Genomic DNA, 17668 nt, shown 5'->3' on the forward strand with positions numbered 1-17668 from the left:
TCCTGTTTGCGAGAAAAAGAATAGTGGCCATGACATATGACTTAATCTTTGTATTTATTATTTATTTATGTATTTATTGGTGCCAAAGGTTCCATGAGCCTCTGGCTTGTGATAGGGATAGTACAGTACATACTTTTCTTCAGGCGACACAATAATTACATTTCATATACTACAGCTTTTTCAGTAAAGTGGCAAGTATATTTTTGGATAACTAAGACAGTTGTTGTCTTTTTAACATGTTAGCATCATAGCTTTTCAGAAGTATATTTAGATAGTGCATGGCTGTAAGATATTAAATATGGACAATAGCCTACACTAATATATTAATTAAAGGAAGTTATCGGTATATATTATGGTATCTGTATAAGAGTAATATTTCTTCAGATTTTTCTTAAAAAATTTAACCAATTTAGAGTTCTTCATAATAGGAGGCAATACATGATATTACCTAAACATTGACAATACTATGCCTTTCACTCCATACTTCACTGAAATGGAGTGAGAGGGATATATCCTTAATGATCTTCTAGTTTCATATCTATGAATTTCACTAAAATGGAAGGAGTTAACGGCAGAATGTGTTTATTTCCTGTCTAGCTTATACATAAAGACTACACCACCTACCTACCTACCTATTACCCTGGATCAGTCGAAACTGGCTAGAAACTGCCAGGAGTTGAATCTGGCCCTCTTAGACTAGAGAAACAAAGTGTAAAAGGCATGTTCCCAAAGCATAGAGCAGAGGTCAATTAAATTGAATAAGCTCAGCAAGAAAAGGTTAAAATACGGGCACAGAACAAGCAAAATGGGGAAATACACGGAGTCGGATATTCACATACACAGTTCGTGAAGGTATATCAATCACAATCGAGTCGTTTGACTCATCAAACAGGATCTCATGAAATTTTTACACTGACGCAACGGAGGCATCATGAAATTGCAGGTTATAAATTTCATTTTCTTTGTCCGTATTGAAGATCTACTTGTGATACAAATTCTTATAATTTTGTTAATTACCACCTATTCAATACAATAAAAACGTAGTACAAACTTACATATTTATTAAGATGTTGATATGGTACATGTTTCGCTCCTTTTTCGTGAGCATCATCAGCCAATTATTATTTACTTAAGGTTATATAAGATCATGAAACTTTTTTTTTTTTGATTAAGATTATGCCTCTGTGGATCCGTGGTAGAGTGTCGGCCTCCGGATCCCAAGATAGCGGGTTCGAACCCGGCAGAGGTAGTTGGATTTTTGAAGGGCGGAAAAAAGTCCATTCAACACTCCATGTTGTACGATGTTGGCATGTAAAAGATCTCTGGTGATACATTTGGTATTTACCCAACAAAATTAATTCAATCTCGGCAATAGACGCCCAAGAGAGATCTGGTTTACTCTAGGTCCGCTAGATGGCAGACAGAGTAAACCGGAACGTCGAAATTGACGAGCAAACCACCAGATGGCGTCAAATCGAAATGTCTGCAAAACAGTAGCTGAGGCCATATGATGATGATGATGATGATGATGATGATGATGATGATGATGATGATTATTATTATTATTATTATTATTATTATTATTATTATTATTATTATTATTATTATTATGTCTATAAAACTGATTGACAAATCTTATAATATTTTACAAGTCATATAACAATAAAATTATGTCTTTAAGTTAAAACATATTTATCTAAAATCTATCTAACATTTTATTGATGAAACTCATCTGGTGAACATCCTTTAAAATTATTTTTTTTTTTTAATAAAAAACTTTTGAGATCTGGCTAATTGTATTGATTCAATGTTGCTTAACTTGTATGATTGTCGTTAAAACTTCTTTAACTATATTGACAATTTTCTGCAGTTGATAATTGTCTATGTTATGGACATTTGAAGGAGTGCAAACAGAACAACAAGTAGCTCTCAAGAGGCTAGGAGTAACACTAAACAATTACGCTGCAGAAAGAAAAATATACCAACAAGCCATTTTGGAACATACGAGAACATTTTAAATCTTATATCACATTAGAAAGTGTTTCATCAACAAGTTTATTCACGAACAATATTCTCCTATTGACAATATAAAATGAATGCCAATGTTACTCCAGCAACAACAAGAACAAGTCAAGAGAAATTACTGTATCTTAATCTGTGCATTATTCCTATCAAAGGGGTAATTTTGCTGATTACATAATCAATATGGCTTTTCCAGGAAAGTGTTGAGTCTAATACTATACCAAGATACATAGCTGAATTGACTCCCTCTATTACTTGGTTCTATACGGGCAACAGTGTTAGCTGCTGTATCATTCAAAAGCCTGGTAACATGTTGTAATATTACAAGTCCACAGCTTTAATTGTATCGTATATTCATATTTGATCCATATTGATGCAGTATTCAGGAGAATAGGGGAGGAATTATCCAAATTTCAATACAAAACGAAATGGAATTACTAAAAATTACACCATTTCATATGTATGGGAATGGTTTCAACCCTTGCATAGTGTCACCTTCAGCCATGTAATTTAAAATCGGCAAGTTTTTAAAACCTAGAAAAAACACATCTAAAAGCATAAAATAGGTTAAAGTACTACATACACAGAGCTTAAAAACACAGTGTGTGAAGATACGGAGAATGTCCTTTTGTGATTTTCTTTTATTGTTCCGTCTTCCTAAACTGCCCTGTCATTGTGTTCATCCTAGTATTGCACATATTCCTATCTCTCTTTATATATCTTATTTTACACTTGTTTGTTCCTTTCTAGTACTTATATTGAGCAATTGCCATTACTGTGTGCAATAGTATGAAATGATAACTCTTTTCAGAATGAAATGTTAACAAGAACTGTATGTTCCAATTAAATGTTAGAAAGAGTTAAACATTAATTAAATACAATGTTAATAAAATACTGTTGCTAAAGTTAATGCAGGTCTCAGTTAATTATGACTGAGGCTTGTCTGACTTTGCTATTTCTGTTGCACCGACGTTTAATTTGCAATCCACATGGGATAGCAAACTACTTAACAGTGCTTTGTTAGTAATGAACTAGTTAGCATTTTCAGCATCCTACAGGGAAATTTTACACATGAATTACTGAATTATAAATATTTTGTATCATTCATTACCATTTTCTTTATCAAGAAATGATTTTGAAAATCATCTTATTTCCTTCCTGGCATTAGTTGGATAACAACTGCTCTCACTCGGTTCTCTGTGTGTTAAAAATGGAAATCTTATTCTGGCAAAGATGAGTGGTGCTAATTGTGGTTTTACAGGACAAAAAAAGATTATTAGCTCCTCATGACGATACTTTAAAGAGGAAAAGGAAGCATTTGGGTAAAAACAATGTTAATGTCCCACTAAATATGATTATGATTTTCAGAGATGCCAAGTTGCAGAAATTTAGTACCCAGGAGTTCATAACTGTAAATCTACTGACATGATGTTGGCATATTTAGACACCTTCAAATAGCACTGGATTGAGCTGGGATGAAAATCACCCACTTAGGCTCAGAAGGCCAGCGCTCTACCACCTGAGCCTCTCAGCTTATCATTTTTGGTAATTCAAGGAATGAGGACATAAGGTAAAGAAAAGGAGAGGCTATAAAATGCAAGGAAATGAACTGTCAGAACAAGAGTTGATCCAGAAGTCAGGCAGGAAAGACGTGAGAGACTAAAGTGTGACCCCATGATTGCTACATGCATCACCTTAAAGATTATGTTATGCTTAAGCTGATGGTCACTGAACATCATTTTCTCTTTTAGTTATTGACAGAATGAGGAAAAGCATGGAAATGTCTAAGGAATACAAGAATACTAAATGTGGTCTCAAAATCAGGAGATTGGTCTGAGCAATCAGAAGAGTGGGAGAGAGGATGAAAACTTAGGAGTCTCTTGCTAAAATCAGAGGAGTTGACACATTTGTATCAGGACAGCTGAGAGATTTTAATCCATGGATTTAAGAGCTGGATGGGCTTCATCAGCAATCCTCAAACTTTTTACCAGAGTTTACATATTTTGGTTTGTTTATAGGTGAAATGATAAATTATCTTTATCAGTTCTCTAAAAGAATTAAAAACATTGTTGTTTAATGAGATTGAATAGTTATACCATGACGAATATAACAAGTGTGAGGACTCCTTGAGTTCAAGCGTGCCATGCCAGGCAGCGCTCGAGTGGGCAAGTTCCACAGTACCGATGAGCTGGTCTTACGAATGGTGCCAGAGGAAATGTATTACTCCGTAACTGATAAGTACCATATACTGCCTTTAAAAAAAAACTATGAGAGATTACAGTTAAAATACCACGACAGGGTACAATGGAGAGAATCACACATGGAAATGGCCTTCTTCACATATTGCAAAAAGCACAGGTCACTGGGTGTACATATACAGATAAATAGCACATAACTTCTAGCATATTAAAACAAACACCCATGAGCAATTTAAAGGTAATACTCTACTTACTATCTCAATTTGTCCGTTATTGGACTTCCAAAAGCTTGTATGTAGATTTGGCGGCAAATTAGGGAAAATGTGCACTGCTCCTGGATGTAATTTGCATCTCATACGAGAGATATCCAGTTTACACATTCACTATCTGATTTTACTATCAAATTATCAGAGAAATGATCATGACAAATTCTGCTATTGCGTGTTAACTCAGTATCCTTCCATGGAATAGTTTAAGCCCATTTTTCAAATTGATTTCTATCCTTCAATGGTGAAAAATTATTGCATATCATCAACTATTCTACCACAGCCTGACTTACAGCCAGGCACAAAACAGTACGGAATGTTGAACTATAATCAAGCCATATCAAGATATATGCTTGAAGTACATAACACACAATGAACTGAGTTTAGGAACTGAAAGCAAAGAAAATTCAACTTATTCACTGAAATATCTTGCACAGTAATGTTCCCTGCATTTTTCTATGCCTGGCTTGCTGCAACTACTGGAGCACGTGTTGGATATAATTGCTTGCAATGCTTGCAGTGGCGGGACCACAAATTACCATGCCATAATGGCTGAGTCCTCACACTTGGTTTTATATTCGTCATGGTTATACTACAACTAAAATAGGAAAGAATTATGTACAGAAAGTCTGCGTTATCTTCTGTGTGATTGTCTAATCTTTATCACCCATCTATATCACCAAGGAGAAAATAGTGAAATACCTTCAAGTCTGCCGTGCAGTCAGCGTATGCTTGATCCTGGTGAGTTTCGGCTAGTTCGAAGTCCCACAGGTACTGCACATACCTGCAACATAAGTATCTTTTATATCTCCAATATATTACATTGGTTACGGTTTTCATAAAGAAACTTAAGCTGTAAAGAATGTATAGCAATCTCCATGATCTCTTTCACATGTTCTAGTTGTCATTGTATGTCTGTATGTCAGGTGAATGGTGGATCAACTTTTAACTAATTTATTACAGAGTTATATTTATTTTACAACAATCTGTTAGTGATTGGAAGGCAAATTCATCCTAAGACTTACAGTATCACATTTTAATCTTATCATATCCTTGGGAGTCTAACCCAGGAAACATTTGTGATTGATTCGTTACAGTTGAATTTTTTAAAAGTTTTATATGATTTTATTAATATTACAAAAATAACTTGAAATAAACTTATTATATTACTTGAAATGTTTTTTGTAACAACTGAGCATATAAGGTAGACATTTTATACTTATAAACACAAGAAATGTTGTAAATCTCAGAAAAAATATAATACATTTGTCGAAGCAGTTGTACTTATTTGTCCTGACTGCTATTTTTATCTGTTTTCACATAGTTTTCAATATCACCTTTAGCTGCAACAGAAACACTTTATTACACACTGTATTGCAGGCAAACATTTTCACTTTAGTTACACAGTTTTTAAAAGTTTGTATTCCTGCTGCAGCTTATCGTCAAATACACTTTCTTTTACATATTGTCAAACAGATGGATTAACTGATACTAAGTCACAATAGCGCAAGACCACAGATGATTCAGTGATATCTCGAAGGAAAAATACAATCGATATGAAACTTGTACAGAATTACCAACTTTAAAAATTTCCTTGCCTGTCACAAAAATTCAACATTTATTTTCGTGTTCAGATTCCCAAAACGTCAGACATTTTTCAACCCCAGACAATACCTAGGACACCACTGTAAAACCAGGATTGTCCATGCCAATCACAGACATATGGTAAGCATATCATGTTTATTGCTTTTGTTTTTGAGGAAGGTGAGGGGGCTGCTTAGCTGAGGCTTGATTTCCTGTCAGGAATTCTAGACATTTAAAAACAAAACATCTGGAGAGGTTCTTGATCCTGGGATTCACTCACCTCATACCAGAAATTAACATTCATGGGAGTAAAAGTAGCCAGGCATAGAACTAACCACTGAGGATTAGGATAGTGAAAGGCTGCACTTTCCACTCTTCTAGCGACTTTCATGAAATATTCATAGATGGCTTGGCTTTATGACTTCAGCTCGTGTGCTTGCGGAGGAAGATAACAGCTTCCACTTTTTGTAACCTCAGTACTCAATGCAACAATGATTAGTTCTATGGCACCGTGAATTAACCTGGTGCTCGTTTCTGGACTAGGCTGAGTAAACCTCACAGCCATGTGCTTCTTTTTTTTTTTTTCAAAAGTGGAAGTTTTATTTTACATTCTGACATCATTTGACATCCTGATGTGGAATCAAACTGACATTCTTCCAGATGATGAGAGTTTACCTTCACTGTCTCAACTATGTTGCCCCCATTGGTGTTGAAACAAAGGTTTGTTTTCTGAACTCGCTGAGATGTACCCCTAACCCTGATATACTCTCCTATCACGTTACCTAAAGGTAATCTCTTGGTTAACATTTTGGTTTGTAGTTCACATAGATAACAAATCACCAATAACATATAAAATTACTGTCATTAAATACTGTTGCACAAGTAACTCAAGTCTCAGTAAATTATAACAGAGACCTGTCTGCATTTGCCTTTTCTTTTGCACAAGCATTTTATTTGCAACCCACACGGGATAGCAAATTACTTAGCAGTGCTCTTCTAGTAACATACAAAATTGATTAAATCATACAGAAATTAAGTTATAAGTTACATTTCTTCTAAAGTAACATATCTCCTGTTGAGGAATATTTAGCTTTCAGTAGCTTTAATTTTAAATGAGGACATTTCTACCTAATCAACGCTTTTAAAATGTATGAGAATTTTATTCTCTCTCATTTTTACAGTAGTCCAGTTTTGGACTCTTACTAAGACCATCCTCAGCTTAAAAATTATGCATCACTGCAAATGATATAAATGATAAAAGCTCTGTATTATAAATTTTAAATCCTAACTTTTTAGGTTTCATCTTCCTGAATTAAGAATACCATTTAAATGTCCGTATTTTGCACTCTAAAAACTTTCATCTTTTGTCCTACACTTTATGAAAAACACATTAAACCACAGTTTTAAGAGTCTTACTCTTCACTTAAACTTACATAAACTTTAATAATAACTATTAAAATCTTATCCATTATCTAATTTAGTCTTCTTGTAGATGTAGCCTCTTGTTTTCAACATGATGCTATTGGTGAATAGAGTATAAATCTATAACAAATACTTTCTAAAATATCAAGTATTTGAGAGGCAATAGACTCCCTAAACAACCTTCTCTCAATTTAGTTCCCTTAGTTTGAATGTTGCCAAAAGTGGAGTGCCACCAAGAAAATTCTTTGTTTTTACTATGTGTGAAATGCACCAGCTTGAAATTGGAAAATGAACCACATTTCATCATGGAGATATGAATTTCCCAGATGTCAATTGGGAAGGAAATGCGAACGACAGGAAGCATGACCAACAAATGGCAAATAAGTTAATATGGGAAGGACAGCTGATTCAGAAAGTGATGGAACAAACCCGAGGGAAAAATATCCTGAATGTCGTGCTGATAAAACCAGATGAGCTCTATAGGGAAACTGAAGTAATAGATGGTATTAGTGATCATGAAGCTGTTTTTGTGATAGTTAAAAATAAATGTGATAGAAAGGAAGGTCTTAAAAGTAGGACTGTTAGGCAGTACCATATGGCTGATAAAGCAGGCATGAGGCAGTATCTAAAAAGTAACTATGATCGGTGGAAAACGGTAAATAAAAAGGTAAACAGACTCTGGGATGGGTTTAAAGAAATTGTTGAGGAATGCGAAAACAGTTTTGTACCTTTAAGGGTGGTAGGGAATGGTGAAGACCCACCTTATTATAATAGAGAAATAAAGAGACTAAGAAGGAGGTGCAGACTGGAAAGAAATAGAGTTAGAAATGGCAGTGGAAGTAAGGAGAAATTGTAGGAACTTACTAGGAAATTGAATCTAGCAAAGAAGGCAGCTAAGGATAACATGATGGCAAGCATAACTGGCAATCATACAAAGTTTAGTGAAAAATGGAAGGGTATGTATAGGTATTTTAAGGCAGAAACAGGTTCCAAGAAGGACATTCCATGAATAATTAATAAACAAGGGGAGTGTGTATGTGAGGATCTTCAAAAGGCAGAAGTATTCAGTCAGTAGTATGTAAAGATTGTTGGTTACAAGGATAATGTTGAGATAGAGGAGGAGACTAAGGCAAATGAAGTATTAAAATTTACATATGATAACAATGACATTTACAATAAGACAAAAGTTGAAAACTAGAAAAGCAGCTGGAATTGATCAGATTTCTGGGGATATACTAAAGACAATGGGTTGGGATATAGTACCATATCTGAAGTACTTATTTGATTATTGTTTGGTCGGAGGAGCTGTACCAGATGAATGGAGAGTTGCTATAGTAGCCCCTGTGAATAAAAGAAACGGAGACATAAAGCTGAAAATTACAGGCCAGTAAGTTTGACATGCATTGTATGTAAGCTTTGGGAAGGCATTCTTTCTGATTATATTAGACATGTTTGTGAGATTAATAACTGGTTCGAGAGAAGGCAATTCGGTTTTAGGAAAGGTTATTCCACTGAAGCTCAACTTGTAGGATTCCAGCAAGATATACCAGATATCTTGGATTCTGGAGGTCAAATGGACTGTATCGCGATTGACCTGTCTAAAGCATTTGATAGGGTGGATCATGGGAGACTACTGGCAAAAATGGGTGAAATTGGACTAGACAAAAAGAGTGACTGAATGGGTGGTTATATTTCTAGAAAATAGATCTCAGAGATTTAGAGTAGGTGAAGCTTTATCTGACCCTGTAATAATTAAGAGGGGAATTCCTCAAGGCAGTATTATCGGACCTTTATGTATTCTTATATATATAAATGATACGAGTAAAGGAGTGGAATCGGAGGTAAGGCTTTTTGCGGATGATGTTATTCTCTATAGAGTGATAAATAAGTTACAAGATTGTGAGCAACTGCAACGTGACCTCGAAAATATTGTGAGATGGACAGCAGGCAATGGTATGTTGATAAACGGGGTTAAAAATCAGGTTGTGAGTTTCACAAATAGGAAAAGTCCTCTCAGTTTTAATTACTGCGTTGAATGGGGTGAAAGTTCCTTTTGTGGATCATTGTAAGTATCTAGGTGTTAATATAAGGAAAGATCTTCATTGGGGTAATCACATAAATGGGATTGTAAATAAAGGGTACCGATCTCTGCACATGGTTATGAGGGTGTTTACGGGTTGTAGTAAGGATGTAAAGGAGAGTGCATATAAGTCTCTGGTAAGACCCCAAGTAGAGTATGGTTCCAGTGTATGGGACCCTCACCAGGATTACCTGATTCAAGAACTGGAAAAAATCCAAAGAAAAGCAGCTCGATTTGTTCTGGGTGATTTCCGACAAAAGAGTAGCGTTACAAAAATGTTGCAATGTTTTGGTTGGGAAGAAATGAGAGAAAGAAGAAGAGCTGCTCGACTAAGTGGTATGTTACATGTTATAAACCTCATTTTAGGTCCGTATTGAAAATTTAACAGTTCAACAATGATAAAGGTGTTTTAATTTATTCCACCTATTCAATACTTATATTTTCACGTATAGTTGTTACATAATTAAATTCTTAGTTACATGGGACATGTTTCACCCTCAATTAAGGGCATCTTCAGCCTAAATACAATAATCAAAAATACAACTAAATTAAAAGTGGAAGTTAAATACAATCATCAAAATACAACTAAAATAAAAAGTGGAAGTTAAAAGTTTAGTCTGTTATTAAACTTTTAACTAAAATAAAAAGTGGAAGTTAAAAGTTTAGTCTGTTATTAAACTTTTAACTTCCACTTTTTATTTTAGTTGTATTTTGATGATTGTATTTAACTTCCACTTTTAATTTAGTTGTATTTTTGATTATTGTATTTAGGCTGAAGATGCCCTTAATTGAGGGTGAAACATGTCCCATGTAACTAAGAATTTAATTATGTAACAACTATACGTGAAAATATAAGTATTGAATAGGTGGAATGAATTAAAACACCTTTATCATTGTTGAACTAAGTGGTATGTTCCGAGCTGTCAGTGGAGAGATGGCGTGGAATGACATTAGTAGACGAATAAGTTTGAGTGGCGTTTATAAAAGTAGGAAAGATCACAATATGAAGATAAAGTTGGAATTCAAGAGGACAAACTGGGGCAAATATTCATTTATATGAAGGGGAGTTAGGGATTGGAATAACTTACCAAGGGAGATGTTCAATAAATTTCCAATTTCTTTGAAATCATTTAGGAAAAGGCTAGGAAAACAACAGATAGGGAATCTGCCACCTGGGCGACTGCCCTAAATGCAGATCAGTATTGATTGATTGATTGATTGATTGATTGATTGATTGATTGATTGATTGATTGATTAGTTTCGGAAGTAGGTTTGATTTGAAACAGGATTTTTTTTGTTTCCTGTGTTGACCTTCTTACTGGTGGACTATAAGATGACTGGTACTACTGTGAAAATGGAAAAACTAATATTCTACATACATTTTAAAAGTGTTGATTAGGTGGAAGTGTCCTAATTTAAAATTAAAGCTACTGAAACTGGAGAATCAACATAGGAATTATGAAAATCATAAATTATGAATATTTAGCTTACAATCTCTGTTATTCTTTCTCCTCAATAAAGTGATTCTGTCCTCCTTTTGTCAATGTACCGAGTGAGTTGGCCATGTGGTTAGGAGCGCACAGCTATGAGTTTGCATTAGGGAGATAGTGGGTTTGACCCCCCTCCCCCCTATCAGCAGCCCTGAAGATAGTTTTCTGTGGTTTCCATTTTCACACCAAGCATATGCTAGGGCTGTACCTTTATTAAGACCACCAGGCAACTTTTACTTAAAGGACACTGGTAGCAATGTTTTACCTCTGATACACAGGTAGTGTACTCCGGTGTCATGCTGAAGAAATAACAAATGACAGTAGCGGCGAATAGGAGGGGGGAAACATTACATTTATATTCCACTTTAGCCGGCTGAAACTAGGAATTATTAAAATAAGCAATTTGTTGTCTTGTCAACTAATTCTTTCCTTCATTTTCTTTAAGTATTAACAACATTATTAGCGGAAATACGCACAAAATGTCGTTCGTCGCGGCTAACGGATTTGTGTTGCGCCACAGCAAGTAGTGGACACTTTGAGGAAGAGTGGTAGGAATATATATGTATATTTTTGGTCAAGGTCATGGACACTGAGGTATAATTCACCCGCTTGCCGCTTGAGTTTCTTTGTGTGTAGTAAAATACTAAATTATTCTTAGTTGTATAATCACGCCGTACTACTATTTAATGGCAATAGCCTACATGTGTAATATTGTTCCTTTGGTGAAAGTTTTATCGTATGGTACTGAAACAACATTAAAAAAAAAAATCTATTATTACCGCATCAAGTTGGTGAACTGTTAACCTTTACCTTTCTGTGTAACTTCGCTCAGGGTTACATTGGCGGCAATAAAGACCCCGCGGAGCGGGGAGGCCCATGGCTTGTGAGGGGCCCGTGACTGTTTCTTAATTCAGTAGCTGAAGAGTGATTTTACATATTGATAAAGCTACAGCACACAACACAGTATTATTTGTATTACAGAGAGTTATTCCAAACTTAGGCCGTCGTCGTAGTGTAGAGCTTCTTTCGTCAATATATCAATCAATCGTTCAATACTGATCTGCATTTAGGGCAGTCGCCCAGGTGGCAGATTCCCTATCTGTTGTTTTCCTAGCCTTTTCTTAAATGATTTCAAAGAAACTGGAAATTTATTGAACGTCTCCCTTGGTAAGTTATTCCAATCCCTAACTCCTCTTCATATAAATGAATATTTTCCCCAGTTTGTCCTCTTAAATTCCAACTTTATCTTCATAATGTGATCTTTCTTACTTTTATAAACGACACTCAAACTTATTCGTCTACTAATGTCATTCCACGCCATCTCTCCGCTGACAGCTCGGAACATACCACTTAGTCGAGCAGCTCGTCTTCTTTCTCCCAGTTCTTCTCAGCCCAAACTTTGCAACCTTTTTGTAACGGCACTCTTTTGTCGGAAATCACCCAGAACAAATCGAGCTGCTTTTCTTTGAATTTTTTCCAGTTCTTGAATCAGGAAATCCTGGTGAGGGTCCCATACACTGGAACCATACTCTAGTTGGGGTCTTACCAGAGATTTATATACCCTCTCCTTTACATCCTTACTACAACCCCTAAACACGCTCATAACCATGTGCAGAGATCTGTAGGTACCCTTTATTTACAATCCCATTTATGTGATTACCCCAATGAAGACCTTTCCTTATATTAACACGCAGATACTTACAATGATCCCCAAAAGGACCTTTCACCCCATCAACGCAGTAATTAAAACTGAGAGGACTTTTCCTATTTGTGAAACTCACAACCCGACTTTTAACCCCGTTTATAACATACCATTGCCTGCTGTCCATCTCACAACATTATTGAAGTCACGTTGCAGTTGCTCACAATCTTGTAACTTATTTATTAGGAGTACGGTAGTTATTTCTGAAGGAATGTGGGTTTCCCAACCTGTTCCAATAATAACCATCCCTTGCTGCCACTCACAACAGTTAACAAGGCTTTTGAAGTAATTAGCAAGTTGTGAGGACCCAGCAGTCAGCGAACATGTGATAACAAAGACATCCTTTTTATCTAAACGTTAAATAGCCTACTGAAGTTTCGAGCCTGTTTATAACTGTCGGCAGTAGGTGTAGCTAAGTAGGCCTACGGTGGATGGTTGAGATGTAAATAGTTGTAAATTATTTGACCCTAGGAACGAGATTATTTCTTAATACTGTGACGGTCAGCGTGTTTTGGTTACTATAATTGGAATATGCATTTCTTGTGTTCGTACCATGTAAGTATATTATTTTAATTCCTACGGATTTGGAAACTAAATTGTGAAATTTATTATTATTATTATTATTATTATTATTATTATTATTATTATTATTATTGCTGTTCATTGGAATAATATACAACCTTGTACTATGAAATAAACGAGGGTACATTTTCAATTATTGAGGGAAGGCCCTGATCTTCTTAGTCCCGCCATTTTGTAGCTTTTCTTTTCAGTTTTGATGTATATACATGGGCGCCCGCAGGATCTTTTCCAGGGGGGGGGGGCACATTAACAATTTTCTTGAATATAAAAACCAATATAACGTCAGCAACATTAAATTGTTTACAGAAACTTCCAGTTATAACATATGCTAGATGACTGTCAGTAATTTCAGTTTATGAAATAATCTGGTATGATATTAAACAATTGAACATCAAAATCTTTAGAATTCCAGGGGGGGCAGGTGCCCCCCCGTGCCCCCCCCCCCCCCTTGCGGGCGCCCATGTGTATATACCAACCCCCTTCCTCCCCAATCGCTATATCTCAGACCCCCGCGTACAGTTTGTTGTCTGTACATATTTTGCACCTCCCCACCCCACTCCCCAACCTTCCATCTTCTAATTCCTAATCGCCGCTACTGTATATTGTGGTGCGGTAAATGAAATGGCGTATGGCTTTTAGTGCCGGGAGTGTCCGAGGACATGTTTGGCTCGCCAGGTGCACGTCTTTTGATTTGACTCCCGTAGGCGACCTGCGCGTCGTGATGAGGATGCAATGATGATGAAGACAACACATACACCCAGCCCCCGGGCCAGCGAAATTAACCAATGATGATTAGAATTCCCGACCATGCCGGGAATCGAACCCGGGACCGCTGTGACCAAAGGCCAGCACGCTAACCATTTAGCCATGGAGCCGGACTGTGGTGCGGTGAAATAGTATAGATAAGACAAACCGAGTGGGGAGCTGAGTATGAGGAGAACTGGTGAATATAACCGAAAAAAAGTTGTTTTAGCTAGTGTATTCAATACATCAGTACATCATCAATTTAGGGAGAAGCACTCTCTACATCTATGAACGTAAGCATGCAGAGAAGCAGGTGGATGGTGGTGGTGATATTGTTTTAAGAGGAAGTACAACTAGGCAACTATTCTCTATATAACACTAATCAGAAAGAAAGAATGAAGGGTGCCAACACTTCGAAAAATGAAGATATCGGCCAAAGGGAGACAAGGGCTTTGAAGGGCGTGAGGATGAAAGACTCCCTAGCCCTCGCAAACCTAATAGCGTCGGGGTCGGAAAAGAACAAGAGTTGAACAAGGTCGAATAGGATAGATGAAAATGAGGAGCCTGGCACAAGTGGACGCAATGCCAGGACTCAGCAGGGGGCCCCGTGGTCGCCAACCCAGCTCCAAGGTTCAGAGCCCCTGGGGCCTCTAGGTCGCCTCTTACGTCAGGCAGGGGATACCGTGGGTGTTATTCTACCGCCCCCACCCACTACAAGCAGTAGAACATTGGAACATATTTCTGGAATGACGTTAATCATTCGCTGTTTACAGCTTCATTTCAAATATGATTTTGGGTGTGTGATTGATCAGTAATTTGTTTACAATATGCTTTGTCTTACTAGTTCGCCTTGTGGCCAAGTCTAAACGATCTGACACCGCGGTTAGCCGGTTCGAGTCCCGTTGGTCGAAAAAGAATTTCTCCATCAGAATGTTGGCCGGCAAGGTAGGAGAGGTGGTGGTATACAATTTCTAATCACTAGATTGCGTGCCGAAAACCTGGATTAGCCTACATTTCAAACTTTTCTGCGGTGCTCATGTGGAGTGACGGCATATGAAGCTGTTGATGGTGAATCGTTAAGCCTTGAGCAGACCCCTTGGTGCTTTTCGACAGGAGTAGTCTATGTGCCGGCACCGGGTTTCACTCTCTCCCTTTCTACTATCATATATCACGTCATTCATTTCATCTCTGATGAGGTTGACGTCAGGAAGGGCATCTGGTCATAAAAACCCGCCACGACTGATTCATCTCACCTCATACCGACCCCGCAGAGGAACGGGACAAGGGTTCAACAAACATGCTTTATTTTACACCGATACAGGTAGCCCCAGCAATTGCCTGGTGTGAAAATGGAAAACCGCAGAAAGCCATCTTCAGGGCTGCTGACAATGGGGTTCGAACCGAATGCAAGCTGATAGTTACGTGACCCAAAGCCGCCCAGCCATTTGCTCGGTTCAGTAAAAGAAAAGTAATATTTCCCATTATAGAAGCGGCAGATGTTGGCGCATTAATGTGTTCCGCTACTGAACACAGTGGCTAGGAACAATAAGCGCTTCACACAATGATTCATTCAGTCGTAAAAATAAGATATGCTTTATCTGTCTTTGTGCCTTGAAGAACGCACAGAGGACAAAATCCGTGCCACCTTCTACACATCATTACACAATTATTACAGCAATGCAAACTATTAATAATAATAATAATAATAATAATAATAATAATAATAATAATAATAATAATAATAATAATAATAATAATAATAAAAATAATAATCGAGAAATAACAAAGAAAAATCCTTAGGAAAATCTTAGGACCAAAGTGCGAAAATTGAATTTGGATGAAAAAGAAATCACATGAAACCCATCAAGTTACATAAAAATCACAAATACAATCAGGAAACGGCGATTACAATTTTATGGTCACTTATATAGAATGGATAATGACAGGTTCACAAAGAACATTTTAAACATACAGTAGCTTTATCAAAGAAAAATCACAATAATTGACTAAAAGAAATCAGAGAACACCGTAATGAAATTGGCATTAATAAAGAAACCATTCAAGATAGAATAAAATTCAGAATCTTAATTCACAAACACAAATTTTCTGTAAAGCCCACCCGAGTAAATACGACATGGACTGAACAAAGTAAAAAGGAACACAGCGAGAGGATGAGGAGGCAATGGGAAGGGAAGAGGAAAACCCAAACAAGTGCTAATAAGTTCAAGTTCGCTCCTTAGTTTGGCATAACGAATCAATCAATCAATCAATCAATCAATCAATCAATCAATCAATCAATCAATCAATCAATCAATCAATCAATCAATCAATCAATCAATCAATCAATCAATCAATCAACCAATCAATCAATCAAGTAATCATAATAATGTTCGATAAATTTCCAAGTTTTTTGAAATCATTCAAGAAACGACTAGATAAACAATTGATAGCCCTAAATGACTAACTGATTGATTTTCTTTATCTATCCTATGACTATTAATACCGGGAGTGTCTGAGGACATGTTCGGTTCACCTGGTGCAGCTCTTTATATTTGACGGCCATGGGCGATCTGAGAATCTGGATGTGGTTTGATAATGAGGTAGGGAGAGGGTGAAAAGCGGTGTCGGCACATAGCCTTCTCCTGTCGAATAAACCCGAAGGGTCTGCTCAGGGCTTAACGTCTCCATTTGACGGACAAATCACCATCAACAGCGTCATATGCCATCACTCCATATGAACACTGCAGAAAGGTGTGGAAGCTTCTAGTGATTATACTGTAAATTATATACCACCACCTCTTCTACCCTCCCGGCCTACATTCTAATGGTGACATTTTTTTCCTACCAAAGGGACTCGAATCGGCTAACTACGGTTTCAGACCGTATAGACTTGACGCCTTACCGATAATTGATTGATTGAACGGATACAAACCTGCTACAACTATTAGTCCGAGAATAACAGATGCGTGAAGGCTTACGACGAACAGGAAAGAATTTCCTTCTACGCAGACAACAATGACATTCATTTTACGTCCCCACTACTGTAACTACTCTTGACGGTTTTACGGACTGAGTCACAATCGAACCCGCCAACTTGAGCTCATATAGGCGTCTTGCTCACTAAACCTGGTATTGAACAACAGCAACGAAAAATGATCATATTAAGATACCACCAGCACGCACTAGCGACTCGTTATTCCCTAACAGAAACTAAGCAAGCGGTCATTCTATTTAACTCCTGCGAATACTGTCATTCCTTCGAATATCAGAATATACAGTAGCCACAAGGAATGCAGGTATTGGCTGAAGGGGAGACCAACACCTTTGACCGAACAAACGTGCGATTTTTCAATTTTTTTCCATTTAAAATTGCACTTTTCTCTATATTACAATGCAAGATTTTTGTTAATGTCTTCAATATTTTCGGAGATATAACAAAAACGTGAAGCCCTGACACCCAAGCAAGCCCTTTATGGTAAGTTTATTGCTCGTTCCCCATAACTTTCGTTTTTCAGAGCCGTTTCCCTGATAACTCTGAAAGTTTTTAAGATATTAACATGAAATTTTGCATGCATGTA

At 36.8% G+C, this 17668-nt stretch overlaps 1 protein-coding gene across 1 annotated transcript in view; it reads right to left on the reverse strand.

The window, feature by feature from the left end:
• Positions 1 to 17668, reverse strand: part of AQP (aquaporin) — a 99330-nt gene that overhangs the window by 9995 nt on the left and 71667 nt on the right. The window contains exon 4 of the mRNA XM_067138616.2: positions 5189 to 5270. Coding sequence (XP_066994717.2) covers positions 5189 to 5270 — 82 coding nt within the window. The remainder of the gene's footprint in view (positions 1 to 5188; positions 5271 to 17668) is intronic.

The sequence above is a fragment of the Anabrus simplex genome, chromosome 1, assembly GCF_040414725.1.
Source record: "Anabrus simplex isolate iqAnaSimp1 chromosome 1, ASM4041472v1, whole genome shotgun sequence".
In the NCBI taxonomy this organism is placed as follows: Eukaryota; Metazoa; Arthropoda; class Insecta; order Orthoptera; family Tettigoniidae; genus Anabrus; species Anabrus simplex.